Source organism: Mus caroli, unplaced genomic scaffold (assembly GCF_978045245.1).
Source record: "Mus caroli unplaced genomic scaffold, Mus_caroli_1 scaffold_4, whole genome shotgun sequence".
NCBI classification, from domain to species: Eukaryota; Metazoa; Chordata; class Mammalia; order Rodentia; family Muridae; genus Mus; species Mus caroli.
Window position 1 is genome coordinate 35,353,834 of NW_028227259.1, and position 15,739 is coordinate 35,369,572.

General features: G+C 41.5%; 1 protein-coding gene across 9 annotated transcripts in view; it reads left to right on the top strand.

The window, feature by feature from the left end:
* Positions 1 to 15,739, top strand: part of Depdc5 (DEP domain containing 5, GATOR1 subcomplex subunit) — a 128,140-nt gene that overhangs the window by 18,790 nt on the left and 93,611 nt on the right. For 8 of the 9 annotated variants that reach the window (XM_085836596.1, XM_085836597.1, XM_085836600.1 and 5 more), the window contains 3 exons: positions 6,000 to 6,069; positions 13,217 to 13,295; positions 15,533 to 15,594. In XM_085836596.1, the coding sequence (XP_085692722.1) occupies positions 6,000 to 6,069; positions 13,217 to 13,295; positions 15,533 to 15,594 (211 nt within the window). The remainder of the gene's footprint in view (positions 1 to 5,999; positions 6,070 to 13,216; positions 13,296 to 15,532; positions 15,595 to 15,739) is intronic. The other variant, XM_085836604.1, reaches the window with a different exon arrangement.

Sequence of the window (15,739 nt, forward strand, 5' to 3'; positions counted from 1 at the left end):
TCAGCGAGTGGCTGTTACCTATTTAAACAGAGACAATCAAGCCACATTACACAAGACATCAACATGCAGTGTCCGGTAAGTGAAGAGTGAAGCAGTGCTCACCGGAGCTCCCCGAGGTTCATGGCTATGTCTGCCACATAAGGCTTTCCGTGTGCGTCCATTTGACCTTCTGGTCCCATACATTTAATATGTCTTACACTTTTTTTACTTGGAATAATGCTCCAACCCCAACAAACAGTACTTACCTTCTGAAGGGGCTGATGTGGGTTCCAGGATTCTTGTGAGATTACAGTTACATCAGTTCCTGTGTCCACCAAACCTTTAATTTCAATACCATATAATTTTTGGTCTCTGGTCATTGATAACAATTTGTCAAAAAACTTGTCTTCTCATATTTCCAAATTCTCCTGTCCTTTTGATTGTAGCTATCTGGCCTTTGACATAAGGGAACAGTAACAGCTAAGAATCCTGTCTCCAGCTTTAAACTGCATATTTTCCTTTATGTAAGCCATAATCTCAATCTCTCCCTTGAAGTCTTCATCTGTGTACATCCTGGATGTACAATGAGTCCTTGAGATGTTAGGGTACTTCTTCCTGAAAACATTCCTGCTGTCTCTGTGGAAAGTAATCCATGACTTCTGTGGGTATTTTGTAGCATTGAATTTTTGGTGATAGTGTGAGATTTTGACTTATGGCTAAGTCTAAGGCAGTGCCTCCTTCTATCGCATGCATTAGATCTCCAATACCTAGTTTGGCTTTCTCTAGTTGCTCTGTGGATTGCTGACAGGAAATACTTGGCTCATATTGTTTGTTGTCCAGGTACAAGAGAACCTTTTAGGAGGCTTCCCCATATTTAAAGGATTATCTCATAGGGAATAGTTTCCCATCAGTGAGGTCTTACCTCAAATAGCTCTTGCTGATCTTCACTCATTAGTCATTTGACTACCTACCCTTACCACACCTACAAATCCTGGAAGGCTGAGGTCTTCTTGAGAAGTCTCTAGACATGACTTGCCTACAATCCCTTTTCAGATGACCTCATTGCCCACAGTTAAAACAACAGACATTTTGACCTTAGGATTATTGGCCATTGCTTGTCCAAGTTCATAGTCATTAGGGTTAATATCAGCAGTAGTTCTAATCCATTCAGCCATGGGTGCTGATCCAGCTTTTTAAAGGTCTGTGAACCTTTTTACACTCAGTTTCAATCAATTTCCATCTCATCTGGATCTAATATTGCCCAGTTTATGGTAGACATTTATCTATGAAAGAAATCAGTAAAAGTTTCTCTGGGACTTTGCATAGTCTTTGTGAATGACATAGATCGTTTTCCTTCTTCCTCCACCTTATCCCAGGCTGTTAAAGCTACTAAAGTACATTGTATAGTAATAGAGTTATCACATTGCATCTGATATTGTAAATCAGGGTATTGACCTTCCCCTAACAATTGATCTTTTACAATGTTAACACCTTTAGACTATTACGATTTTCAATAGCTTCAACTTCTTTTTGACATCATGTTAGCTGTTGTAATTGAGAGCCAGCTGCCAGTATAGCTGCCACTAAATCTTTCCAGTCTTGGGGGATAATTCTATTTTGGGTAGTCTAGGTATTTAACATCTCATACAGGGTAAGTGCATTCCATAAGTTATTATTGATTCTTTTTTTTTTTTTTTTTTTTTTGGTTTTTCGAGACAGGGTTTCTCTGTGTAGCCCTGGCTGTCCTGGCACTCACTTTATAGACCAGGCTGGCCTCGAACTCAGAAATCCGCCTGCCTCTGCCTCCCGATTATTGATTCTTTAAAATGTCTTCTGTAAACCAGAACCTTGAAGGCTTTATTAAGAGGTGGCCTGGTAGGTTCAATGGACTGTCTCTCCTGATATTCAATGTCATTAGGTACCATAGGTTCCCAGTTAAGCACTTTCTGGTCTCTTATTTCCTGTCTTTTGTCTCTCAAGCCTTTGTACTTAGTACATAGCTAATTTCTTTTCTTTCTTTCTTTTTTTTATAGATTTATTTTTTTTTTTTTAAAGATTTATTTATTTATTATATGTAAGTACACTGTAGCTGTCTTCAGACACTCCAGAAGAGGGCGCCAGATCTCGTTACGGATGGTTGTGAGCCACCATGTGGTTGCTGGGATTTGAACTCTGGACCTTTGGAAGAGCAGTCGGGTGCTCTTACCCACTGAGCCATCTCACCAGCCCCTTTTATAGATTTATTTATTAGTATACATAAGTAGCTGACTTCAGACACACCAGAAGAGGGCGTCAGATCTCATTATGGATGGTTGTGAGACAGCATGTGGTTGCTGGGAATTGAACTCAGGACCTTTGGAAGAGCAGTCAGTGCTCTTACCCACTGAGTCATCTCTCCAGCCCCATAGCTAATTTGTTGTTGTACATATATTTTTCAGCCTTTTTTTGAGAGGAATATAAGGGATCTGAAATGGAGTTTTCCATTTTTTTAATGCAGGAAGAGTCTGTCTATATAATTAAAATAGTCTTTTGTTCTGGCTTCCTGTCTCAGAGGCTCTGGGGCTCTGGAGTCTCCCAAGTCTTTCTGGGTGTGTCCAACTAACTGATGCTTCCTCTGGAGATGGTCGATTCAAGTCAAATTACTTCTCTTCAACATTTCTGTCTGATGTCCTCTCTTTTCTGCAATGTTGGTGGGGTTTTTTCCTTCTCCTGGTTGGGCACCAGATATAAATGTTAATTTTATTTCCTCAGATGAAGGGATGAGATGAGAGCCATAACTGACCAAGCTGTGCACATACATTGCTTGGGTTGGATCCAGAGCTTTTCTTTCTCTGTTCTAATTGTCCTTAGGCCTAGGCCTGGAAGCTTCTAGCCTCTGTACCATTTAATCTTCCAAGTTGACTGTTTCAATATGCCTTCTCTTGGCTCCTGACTGAATTGCTCTGCTTGGCCTCATACTAACTTTGGCAAGAACAACCATAGAACCCATCTCAACAGGAATAATTTTTTATGTATCATTTATCCTTTATGATACATCATTTGTTCTTCTCAAGATCTCTAGAAATTAGGTAGGTAGATAGCTAGCTACAGGGATAAATACTAATACTAATCACATTTATTGCCTTTCTAAAGAATTGAGGCTTGAGCAGTGAGATGTCTCAGTAGGTAATGGCACTTTCTGCCAAGACTGATGAACTAAGTTTATTTCCTGGTTCCCACATGGTAGGAGAGATTTGCTTTTTATAGGCATAAACACAACCCTACATATACACAGATAAAATGAATGAAGATAGTAAAATCTGAGCCTTAGATACCATCGTGTAACAAGTAGTAAAGGTACAACACCAAGTTTTGTTGCACTTATTTGCAACAAATGTGCACAGTAGGAAAAGCTAATAACATTGAGTACAGTTGAGATTGTTTTTGAGATCCTGTAAAACAGTGTTTGATTGGTTATATGCAATATGTTGCTTTGTTTTGTTGTTTTTGTTTTTTTGTTTTGTTTTGTTTGAGACAAGGTCTTATTATGTAGCCCCTTGGCTATTCTGGAAATTACTATGTAGAACAGCTTGGCCTTGAACCCATAGAGATCCAATTTCCTCTGTGTCCTGAGTGCTGGGATTAAAAGCATGTATAAAAAGCAGTAAGTCGCCGGGCGTGGTGGCGCATGCCTTTAATCCCAGCACTCGGGAGGCAGAGGCAGGCGGATTTCTGAGTTCGAGGCCAGCCTGGTCTACAAAGTGAGTTCCAGGACAGCCAGGGCTACACAGAGAAACCCTGTCTCGAAAAACCAAAAAAAAAAAAAAAGCAGTAAGTCAAGTGCTGGGATTACTGGTGGATGCCACCATTCTCAGGTACTGTGTCATTTTGAGAACTGAACTCATATCATCTGGAAAGGAACAACATCGATTGTTGTTATCTATTGATATTCAGCTAGTAAGTGATACTCAGCTGCAGTCTCTGCTTAGACTAGTTATTCCCCAAAGTGGACAGCTCTGAGCTGAGAGCCTTGTTTGTTGTACTGCCCTGTTCTCTTACACACTCAAAAGTCCCAGAGGAAAGACAATGGGTAACACACTCCTGTAATCTAGCACCCAGGTGAATGGTGCAGGGGCATTCTGAGTTTTAGAAAAGCTTGGGGTATATAGAATAGAGTCAGAGTCTAGCCTGAGTTACATAGTTGTCTCAAAAATAACAACAAGAGTTTCAGAGCGGAAAAACATTAAATTGGAAAAGATTTACCAGATTGTCATTATGTTTTCAAAAAAATGATTTGTTTTGTTTGTGAGAGAGAAAGAGCAAGCTCTCTCTGCCTTGCTACATGGAACTATCCATCCAAAGGCCTGTGAGCTGCTGGCTGACTCTCCTGTTTTTGCCTTTCATCTCACAGGTGGAATGCTAGGATTTCAGATGCGCTGACTTTTTCCTCAGGTTCTAGCTATTAAATTCAGGCCATCAGACTTGAGTAGCTAAAACCTTTTACCCACTGATCCATGTCCTTGGCCCTAACATTTAAAAAACAAACACACACTTGTGACCTCCTTGCCTCTCTTCTCTTCTCTTCTCTTCTCTTCTCTTCTCTTCTCTTCTCTTCTCTTCTCTTCTCTTCTCTTCTCTTCTCTTCTCTCTTCTCCTCTCTCTTCTCCTCTCTCTTCTCCTCTCTCTTCTCCTCTCTCTTCTCCTCTCTCTTCTCCTCTCTCTTCTCCTCTCTCTTCTCCTCTCTCTTCTCCTCTCTCTTCTCCTCTCTCTTCTCCTCTCTCTTCTCCTCTCTCTTCTCCTCTCTTCTCCTCTCTCTTCTCCTCTCTCTTCTCCTCTCTCTTCTCCTCTCTCTTCTCCTCTCTCTTCTCCTCTCTCTTCTCCTCTCTCTTCTCCTCTCTCTTCTCCTCTCTCTTCTCCTCTCCTCTCCTCTCCTCCCCTCCCCTCCCCTCCTCTCCCCTCCCCTCCCCTCCTCCCCTCCCCTCTCCTTTCCTTTCCTTTCTCTCCCTCCCTCCCCTTCTTTCTTTCTTAAAATTGATTTTATTTATATGAGTACACTGTCGCTGTCTTCAGACACACCAGAAGAGGGCATCAGATCTCTTTACAGATGATTGTGAGCCACCATGTGGTTGTTGGAAATTGAACTCAGGGCCTCTGGAAGAGTAGTCAGTGCTCTTAACTGCTGAGCCATCTCTCTAACCCCCTCTTTCTTTCTTTTTCTTTCTTGTTTTGTTTTGTTTTGTTTTGTTTTTTTGTTTTTTTTTTTTTTTTTGCAACAGGCTCTCACCTTGTAGCTCTGGCTGTTGGGGCATCATTATCTAGACCAGGCTGGAAATCACAGAGATCAGTGCTGGGATTTAAGGCATGCCCCACCTCTCCCAACATTTTGTTTTGTTTTGTCTTGTTTTTTGTTTTTTCGAGACAGGGTTTCTCTGTATAGCTCTGGCTGTTCTGAACTCACTTTGTAGACCAGGCTGGGCTTGAACTCAGAAATCTGCCTGCCTCTGCCTCCAGAGTGCTGGGGTTAAAGGCATGCGCCACCACACCCGGCTTATTTTTTATTTTTTTGAGGTGTGATTTCCCTTCAATAGGGGCCTTGGCCCTTAATATCTCCTGACTGCTTGTGTTAGGAACCTAGGATTAAAATGGTGTTTTCTCTGTATTGAAACTCACTGTATCAGGGTTAGGATTAAGATAGTTTTTACCAACACTTATTTTTTGAGTTTTGGCTGAAGCTATAAAACTGCACCCAATAATTTTGTATATCATTTTTGAGGGTCACTGTTCTTGGAAGGTCCAGTTCTCTAGGCCTGTATATTTTCTGTGGACTCCACTTGTTTGTATTTAGGACACTGAGAGCTGTTTATAGTAGCTAATCTGCTCATAGGGTTCTCAGTGGAAAGGTAAAACTGACCAGGTCGTTTGCAAATAATTAGACCTAGATGACAGACAGAGGAGGCTGTCTTGATTCAGAAGACAGTGAGTGACAGAGCCACCTGGAGAGAGAGATAGCGGCAATAACTTGTATGTGTGTCTCCTTTCAGGGCACAGGCTGGTGAGCTGTGGGTCAAGAATGAGAAGGTCATGTGTGGTTACATTAGTGAAGAGACCAGGGTAAGAGTTGCAAAATGACTTTCTGGGTTTGTTTCCTTATACCATTATGTCTGAGTCCTGAATTCACAACAAAGGCATAAGCAAAACCCTCATGACTGATACTGGCTGCCCAGCTATTGTCCTCTACTGCTCTCTTAGTTTATAGTTGGATCTTGGCAGGTTGGAATTGGTCTTCATTTTCTTCTTCCAAATTCGTTTGTTCAATCTATTAAATACAGAACTTGTAGTTGCTCTTGCTTATAGTCCCAGCATTCAGAAGGTGAGGCAGGAGGATTACTGTGAGTTAGAAGCCATTCCAGGCCATGTAATCAGTTTGAGTTTGGGCCACAGGGTAAGACATATCTGGTACAGTTCCTGCACTTAGTAATTTCAAGTGTTTGTTGAATGGATATTCTTGTTTTTGAATTCATAAAATGACCCTATGCATTAGGCATGTACCTATATTCCAAATGACTTAAGAAACTGAGGAAAAGCCAGGCATGTGCCACACACCTTGAATTCCAGCACAGAGCCAGACAAATCTCTGAGTTAGAGTTCAGTCAGCCCAGCCCAGTTGATTTACAGAGCAAGTTCCAGAACAGCCAGGCTACACCAAGAAACCCTGTCTTGAAAAACTGAAAGAAAGAAAGAAAGAAAGAAAGAAAGAAGAAAGAAAAAAAGCAAGCAAGCAAGCTGAGAAGATGACCTTGGTTAAAAATAGAATAAACATTTTTTTTTTTAAAGCCGGGGCTATCAATGTGTAGTCCAGGTTGGTCTTGAACTCTCAGTTGTATCTTTATCTCTGGAAAGTTGAAATGATAGCTATTACTACCACCCTAGCTTAGAGAACAAGATACCTGTATATGAAAAGAAATTAGCACTATTGGGTTGGGGCTGAACCTTAGTGGTAGAGTAGTTGCCCAGTGTGACAAGACCCTGGATTCAGTCCCCAGAATTAAAAGGGGGGAAAAATAGATATTAGTATTATAAAATTTACTAGCTACAGAATTGGCTCAGTAGGTAAAAGCACTGGCTGTGTGAGCCTAATGATCAGAACTCAGATCCTGAAAGTCAGATGGAGTGACTCCAAGCATCGGTAGGTATCCTCGCATGTTCCTACAGGGGAGATGGGAAGTGGAGAGGAGGCCCTTCAGGCTCCTCAGGCCTGAAGAAAACCTTCCTCAGTGTGGAAGGTTGCTCTCTGACCTCTACCTGAGCACCAGCGTGTGTGCCACACCACTTACACTTGACTACACTCATCCTCTCCCCCTCACAGACCTCTCAGACCGAGACGCACAGAATTTAAGATTCTTACCCCCGCACTGATATACATGTATATTTTGGTTATTCCCCTTTTCAGTGATGCAGTCAAACCTATGGTAATACATTAGCCACATCACAACCAGCCCTCTTGCTTTAGGGAACTTCATAACCACAACATATGCTTGGTTTTCCATCACATAAAATATCCCAAGTGTAAATTTTAAAAGGGGAAACGGACATAGCAGTGCACTTTTGTTGTTATCGTTGTTGTATTTTGAGACAGGGTCTCACTATGTAGTTCAGGCAATCCTGGAACTCACTGTGTAGATCAATCTGGCTTTGAATTCACAGAACAGGCCTTCCTCTGCCCCCTGGGTGCTGGGATTAAAGGTGTGTGCCATGACACCTGGCTAGTGGACACTTTTAGTCTGAAAACTTGGGAATTGAAGGCAGCAGAAAGGAGAATCAGTAGTTGAAGGACTGACCTACTTCTGTCTTTAGAATAATTTTGCCTTAAAGGGTGTCTTATTTGCCATTCTGGGGGGAGCCCAGGGACTTGCACATGCTAAGCATATACCATTGAACTACATCTTTAGCCCCCAAAGATATCTTTTTTTTTTATTTACTTACCGTTTTAATTTTTTTAAAAGATTTATTTATTTATTATATATAAGTATACTGTAGCTGTCTTCAGACACATCAGAAGACAGAGTCAAATCTCGTTACAGATGGTTGTGAGCCACCACGTGGTTGCTGGGATTTGAACTCTGGACCTTCGGAAGAGCAGTCGGGTGCTCTTACCCACTGAGCCATCTCACCAGCCCCGATATCTTTTTTTTTAAAAAGTTTAAGTATAGAACCCAGGGGTGGTGGGTGGTAGGAGTGGTGGAGGAGAAGGAAGAGGAGGAGGAAGAGGAATAGGAGAACCTGGAGGTGGTGGTGGCAGTGGCTCATGTGTAATTCCAGCACTTGGGAGGTAGAGGCAGGTGGATTTCTGTGAGCTCAAGGTCAGCCTGGTTTACAAAGTGATTTCCAGGATAGTATAAAAACTACAAATGTTTTTCTTTCTTTCTAAAAAATATGCCATGATTTTAAAATGTAAGCCAGGTATGATAGCACATGCCTGTAATGCAAGCATTTCAGAAGAATTTAGCAGGATTACAATTTCAAAGCCAACTGTTGCTGTGTAGTAAAATCATGTCTTAGGAAAAAGTTAACATGTAGCTCAGGGGTCTCACACTTCTTTGGCATGTCTGAAGTCCTAGGTTAAATTCCTAACACTGCATAAAGGAACTGGCCTTAGTGGTACCTGTAAGTACTGAAAGACTCTGAGAGGAGCCCCTTGCTCAGGCCTCGGGACAATAGTGGACACCCAAGAACTCACGAGAGACCAAGCTTGATGCAAACCACATGAGGCTTTATTCGGGGAAAGCCAGAACTCTGGGGATGACTCATATCCCATGCAGGGGTAGAGGAGTCAACCACGAGGGTAAAGGGGTCTTGGTTTTTATAGGCCCTTGGGGGAAAGGAGAAGGGGGGAGTAGGGGATTTCCAGATCTAAACAATATCTATTCTCAAGAAATGTGTATGGGAGGGGTACAAGGAAAGAGTCTGGTGCAGGTGTAGCAACTCCGGATTGGCCCGGCTATGGTTGCTGGGGAGATTTTCTGACTCTTTCCCAGCAACCAATATCACAAACACCTGGCAATGAGGTGCAACAGTGGGCACACACCTGGGTTCAAGGAACGGTCAAAACAATTGCAGATACACGGGTTCAAGGAGCGGCCAGAGCATTGTGCACCTCTATTTTTCTAAATCAGTGAAGCTAGTTCTGCTAACAGTGGAATCTATTTTGCCAATTTCAGGGCTTCTGTGACCTTTTACATTCTGTCAGGATCTTTCAGTACAGTACTCAGGAGGCTGAGATCCAGACTAGCCTGGGCTTCATAGTGAGAACCTGTCTATTAACAAAGGAAAACAAACAGGGCTGGGGTGCTGGCTCTCTGGCATTTGCTGTGTTAACTTGAGAACCTGAGTTCAAATCCCTAGCACCCATGTTTTTTAAAGTAGTAGACATGGTCACACATGATTTTCCTGGAGCAGCATTAGGAGGGACAGCTAGGGTGACAGTGGAGCTTACTGGCTGCAGTCTGACAGGCCCTGTGTAAAGGGAGTAAGGCACACAGTGACAGCAGGACCTCTGAATTCTTACAACACACAACACAGCACACATAGTCAACAGTCACACACACACACACACACACACACCTGCTATCTATGCACAGAATTCTTGATACTAATCCCTAGAAATCACCAGATGATCAAAGTTAACACTTTCAGAAGTGTGTTTTCCCTAGACACTGTATTTCTGTGTTTAAAAGAGAATAAAAGTCTAGCAGAGGTAGCACACACCTTTAATCCCAGAGGCAGAGGAAGGTGGATCTCTGAGTTTATGGCCAGCCTGGTCATGGGTGTCAAGAAACACTGTTTTTTGAAAAACTGGGGTGGGGTGGGTGAAGGGAGATTATCAGGTACAGGAATTCTTCAGAGTGAATAGTCCTTTTTTTTTTTAAAAATATTTATTTATTATATATAAGTACACTGTAGTTGTCTTCAGACACTCCAGAAGAGGGTGTCAGACCCCATTACAGAGGTGGTTTCTGGGATTTGAACTCAGGACCTTCGGGAGAGCAGTCAGCGCTCTTAACCACTGAGCCATCTCTCCAGCCCAAGTGAATCGTCTTTAAGGAGTAGTCTCCAGTGAACTGAAAAAGAGATTTACATTCGGCTTTTTCACCAAAGTCCTTCAGAGGTAGCAGTGAATGACTGAATAACAGTAGTGGTAAGCACATAAAGCCAAAATGCCATTTAAACTTTTGCTTGAAGGGAATGTACAATATCATTTATAATTTATTAGGCTCATTTGCCAAGTCTTGGTTCAAGTTCTTGAGGTTTCTGTGACTTTCTTTGGTAGAGCTGCTGCCCTTTCTATTACGTTTCTTGTGAATCTTCTTGAAAGTATTGCAGTACGTTACCAGTCCTTATCCAAGTGCTATAAAACTCCAAGAGGTTAGGGATCCAACCTTGCTTCTTATGATAACAGAGCTCAGAGTAAGATTAAATAACTTCTTTTTTGTTTTTATAGAGTATTTATTTATTTTCCGAGACAGGGTTTCTCTGTGTAGCCCTGGCTGTCCTGCAACTCACTTTGTAGATCAGGCTGGCCTCCAACTCAGAAATCTGCCTGCCTCTGCCTCCCGAGTGCTGGGATTAAAGTCGATTGCCACCACTGCCCAGCTACAGTATTTATTTCTTGTGTATGAGTTTTTGCTTGCCACATATATATGTGTGTACCAAACATACCTGGTGCCCATGGAGTCCAGAAAAGGTCTTTGGATCCCCTAGAACTGGAGTTGAAGACAGTTGTGGGCCTCAGTGTGGGTGCTTGTGGGTGCTGAGAAATCAACCACCCTGGGTCATCTATAAGAGCATCCTGCTCTCTTGACTACTAAGCTATCTCTCTAGCTCCTGATTTTTTGAAGTAGTGTTTCATGTAGCTCAGGCTGGCCTTGAGTTCTCTGTACCTAAGGATTACCTTTAACTACCAACCCTCCCGTGTCCACCTCATAAGTGCTGAGATTGTAAGCATGTGCCATACACCCAGTGTATTTGGTATAGTAGATCAGAGAGTTTTGTGAAAGGTAGGCAAGCTTGCTACCAACTGGGCATTCTATCAGCCAGAATGAAAAATGAATGGGTAAAGTTTGCTTTTAGCTGTGCCACTTCACAATTAAGAGAATTCCTCCATTGTTTGAAAAATTCTTTTAGTAAAAAAAACACTGAGTATATATTTTTCACTGAGTATATTTTTGTTTGCTTTTCAACACAGGATTTTGCTATTTAGCCCAGGTTGGCTTTGAACTGACTGTATTCCTGCCTCATTTTTCTGATTTACAGGATTACAGACATGAAACACCACATCAGAGTTTGCTCTGTTCTTCTTATTTATTGTTAAAATTTTTTTTCTTTTTTTTTTTAATTAGGTATTTTCCTCAATTACATTTCCAATGCTATCCAAAAAGTCCCCAATACACTCCCCCCCCCCCCAAGTCCCCCACCCACCCACCCCCACCCCTTGGCCCTGGCATTCCCCTGTACTGGGGCATATAAAGTTGGCAAGTCCAATGGGCCTCTCTTTCCAGTGATGGCCGACTAGGCCATCTTTTGATACAAATGCAGCTAGAGTCAAGAGCTCTGGGGTACTGGTTAGTTCATAATAATGATCCACCTATGGGGTTGCAGTTCCCTTTAGCTCCTTGGGTACTTTCTCTAGCTCCTCCATTGGGGGCCCTGTGATCCATCCAATAGCTGACTGTGAGCATCCACTTCTGTGTTTGCTAGGCCCCGGCATTGTCTCACAAGAGACAGCTATATCTGGGTCCTTTCAGCAAAATCTTGCTAGTGTATGCAATGGTGTCAGCATTTGGAAGCTGATTATGGGATGGATCCCTGGATATGGCAGTCTTTAGATGGTCCATCCTTCACAGCTCCAAACTTTATCTCTGTAACTCTTTCCATGGGTGTTTTGTTCCCAATTCCAAGAAGGGGCACAGTGTCCACACTTTGGTCTTCTTTAAAATTTTTATATAATATATTTTGATCATGTTTTTCTCTCTCCCTCAATCCCTACTTCCCTATCCAACTGACTTTCATTAAAATAAACATAAAAAGTTAAAACAATGAAAAAAATCAATAGACAAAAAAAAATGCCAAAACAAAACAAAAGCACCCACAAAACCGTGAAATTTGTTTTGTGTTTGGCTAACTATACTGGTCATGGAGCATGCCCTGGAATATGGTTGATTTACCAAGTAACATTCCATTGGAGAAAACTGATTTTACCTTTGCCTACAGATATCAATTGTAAGTAGCATATTGGTTAGGGATGGGAGCCTGTATCCTCTTTCACCCTTCAGTTCTGGGACCACATCTTGCTTGAACCTGTGCAGGCCTTTTGCTGGTCTGCCTTATGTGTACTGCCTTGATCTCTGTGAGTTCATGTGTGCATAAGTCCTGCTGTATCTGGAAGACACTGTTTCCTTAGAGTCATCTACCACCTCTGCATCTTACAGTCTTTCCATTTCTTCATAACAGATCCTGATCCCTGAGGGGAGAGGTTTGATGAAGGCAATCCATTTAAGACTGCTCCAGTCTCTCACTCTTTGCCCATTGTCTGGTTGTAGGTCTCTGTTAATTCCTATCTACTGCAAGAAAAACCATCTCTGATGAGGGCAAAGTGAGGCTGTGATCTATGATTTTAGCAGTATGTCATCAAAAGCCATTTAATTTCCATGTTCCTTTAGTTTTTTTCCCCTAGGCCCATGGCATACATATGTAGTATAAGCTTCTTGGCCATTTTAGCAGTGTCAGGTGTGGGGTTTATTTCATGGAGTGGACCTTGAATAATAATAATAATAATAATAATAATAATAATAGACCATAAAAACTGGTATTCTTAAGTGTATAATTATGTTGGGCTGCTGAGATTGCTCCGTGAGTAAAGGTACTAACCACAAAGCCTGATGGATCTACAGTTCAGTCCCCAGTACCCACACAGTGGAAGGAGGGAACGAACTCCAGCGAGTTTTTCTTTGCCCTCTACGTGTATACACACACACACACACAAACACAAACACACACACACACAAACACACACACTTACGCATAAGCAAATGCACACATTTACATTCACATTCTTTCTTTCTCTAAACACTAATGAATAATTGTAGTTAAATATGTTACCATTACCATCATGACAGACTTTGAGACCCTGTTCATCCTGTAGAACTAAAACTGTATACAAATCATTTGCTTTTTAATGCAATTATGTTTTTATTTGTTACAGGTGGTGTTCCGTTCTACGTCGGCTATGGTTTACATATTTATTCAGATGAGCTGTGAAATGTGGGATTTTGATATTTATGGTACTGTTTCCTAAGTACTCATTGTAACTGGCACTGGAAAGAACTCTTGGTAGTCTCTAAAGATGTGTTGTGCTTTCTTGCCAAACCTTTCAGTTCTGTCCTTTTTACTATTATTTTTTATTATTCTTTTTGCTGCTGTTTGTTTTTTGAGATAAGATCTCATATAGCTCAGGATGGCCTTGAACTTCCCAGTCTCCTGTCGCCCAAGTACTGAGATCAAAGCCATTCACCTCTGTGCCCAGTTTATGCTGTGCTAGAGACTGAACCCTGGGCTCTGTACAAACTAAGCAAGCATTCTACCAAACTGAGATAACAGGCCAGGTATGGTGGTGTTTGCCTCAAATCCCAACATCGGGAGTCAAGAGGCATTCAGATTTCTGTGAGTTCAAGGCCAACCTAGTCTACATAGCAGACTCCTGTCAGAGCTAGATAGTGAGACCCTGTGATTTCTGATTATCCTGCCTCCCAGGTGTTGTAATTTCAAGCATATACTACAATGCACAGTACTCTGTTTTATTAATATTTTGTGAGTATGTGCATGCATACACCCCACATACCCACTTAAAGGGCAGAGGACAACTTTACATAGATCAAACTTTGTCATCAGTCCTGAGCAGCAAATGCTGGTACCCACAGAGCCATCTTGCCAGTTCCTCTATTTTATTTATATAAACTGTGTAGATAATGGAGAGACACTCAGAAGCAGAATGTGAATTTAAGGAATGCAATAAAGTATGAATGAAAAACCTGCTCTGGGATGCTTAGGTAGCAGTAATCTCTGTCTGCTCACAGGACCTTGCTCTATTACCCAGGCTATCTTCAGATTCATAAACTTCTTTCCCAGCCTTTGAGTGCAGGCATATACTACAACTCTCAACTTGGTGTTTTTTACTTAGTTTACTTACTTCCTTTCTTCCTTTTTTTTCTTTTAAGACCTATATATAGCTGGGTGGTGGTGGTGCACGCCTTTAATCCCAGCACTTGGGAGGCAGAGACAGGCAGATTTCTGAGTTCCAGGACAGCCAGGGCTATACAGAGAAACCCTGTCTCGAAAAAAACCAAAAAAAAATAAAAAAGATCTATATATTTATTTTAAGTATATGAGTATACTGTAGCTCTTTTCAGACACACCAGAAGAGGGCATTAGATCCCATTACAGATGGTTGTGAGCCATCATGTAGTTGCAGGGAATTGAACCAGGACCTCTGGAAGAGCAGTCAGTGCTCTTAACCACTGAGCCATCTCTCTAGCCCCATTTAGTTTACTTTAATCCACAGAAAAAAAAACAAGTTTGCTTCATGGTATTTGAATTATGACATAATGATCACAGAATGTTAAAAATTACAGATCCTGTGTCTACCCCACCAGTGTCATGATTTGTACAGTTCAGATTAATGCAAATTAATTCTTGCTATGCATCAGCAAGGATATTTATGGGTAGAAGGAACTATAAACAACAATTAATGAGTGCCTAAGGCTTATCAAATAATTTTTTTAAACTTTTATTACTTAGAGAGAGAGAGAAAGAGAGAGAGAAAGGGAGAGAGAATGTGTATTGTGTGTGTGTGTGTGTGTGTGTGTGTGTGTGTACGTGTGTACAACTTTCCGGAGTTAAGTTTTCTTTCTCCTCGGGCTTCTGGGAATCGAACACAGGTCGTTAGCTTTGGCAGCAGGTGTTTTTACCCATTGAGGTATCTCAGTGACCATGCAAATTATCTTCTAATACACTTTAAGGGCAACTATAAGAAGTATCCTATTTGGAATTTAGGTTGTTCTCTTTTCTTAAATACACAATATATCAACCAGTCGTCTGCCTCTTTAAAAATTTGGGTTTTACTTTGAAGCCAATACTGTAATTATGAGATTATGTAATTATGAGAAAGTAGAGTCCTGTGCTTTCTGTGCTAAGGAAGCACCTAACCTCCATAATTAAACTTGGCTTGATAGATTTGAAGACACAGCCAATAGAGTATCTAGTGTATTTAAGTAGATCCTCCTACATTTTTGTACTTTATACTTTTTTCTTTGTTTTTTGTTTGTTTGTTTTGTTTTGAGGCAAGGCCTTGTAGCTCTGGCTGGAACTTGCTGTATAGAGCACATAGATATCCCCCTGCCTCTGCCTCTAGTGCTGAGATTATTGGTGTGTGCACCACATCTAGTGACTTTGTACTTTAGCAGAGCCCATTACTTTGCCTTTGGTACTGTTCACTGACCACCTCCTCACTGCTTCCTTTCAGGGGATCTGTACTTTGAGAAAGCTGTGAACGGTTTCCTCGCCGACCTGTTTACTAAATGGAAGGTATGGTTCTTTATACAGTCTCTAATCTTCTGGGTGGCTATCACTCACTACATTTAAATTTTTTCAGTTATTTAATTTTTTTAGTTTTTAATTTTTGAGACTGTTTTCATGTCGCCAAGGCTAGCCTCTGACACCCTGAGTAGCC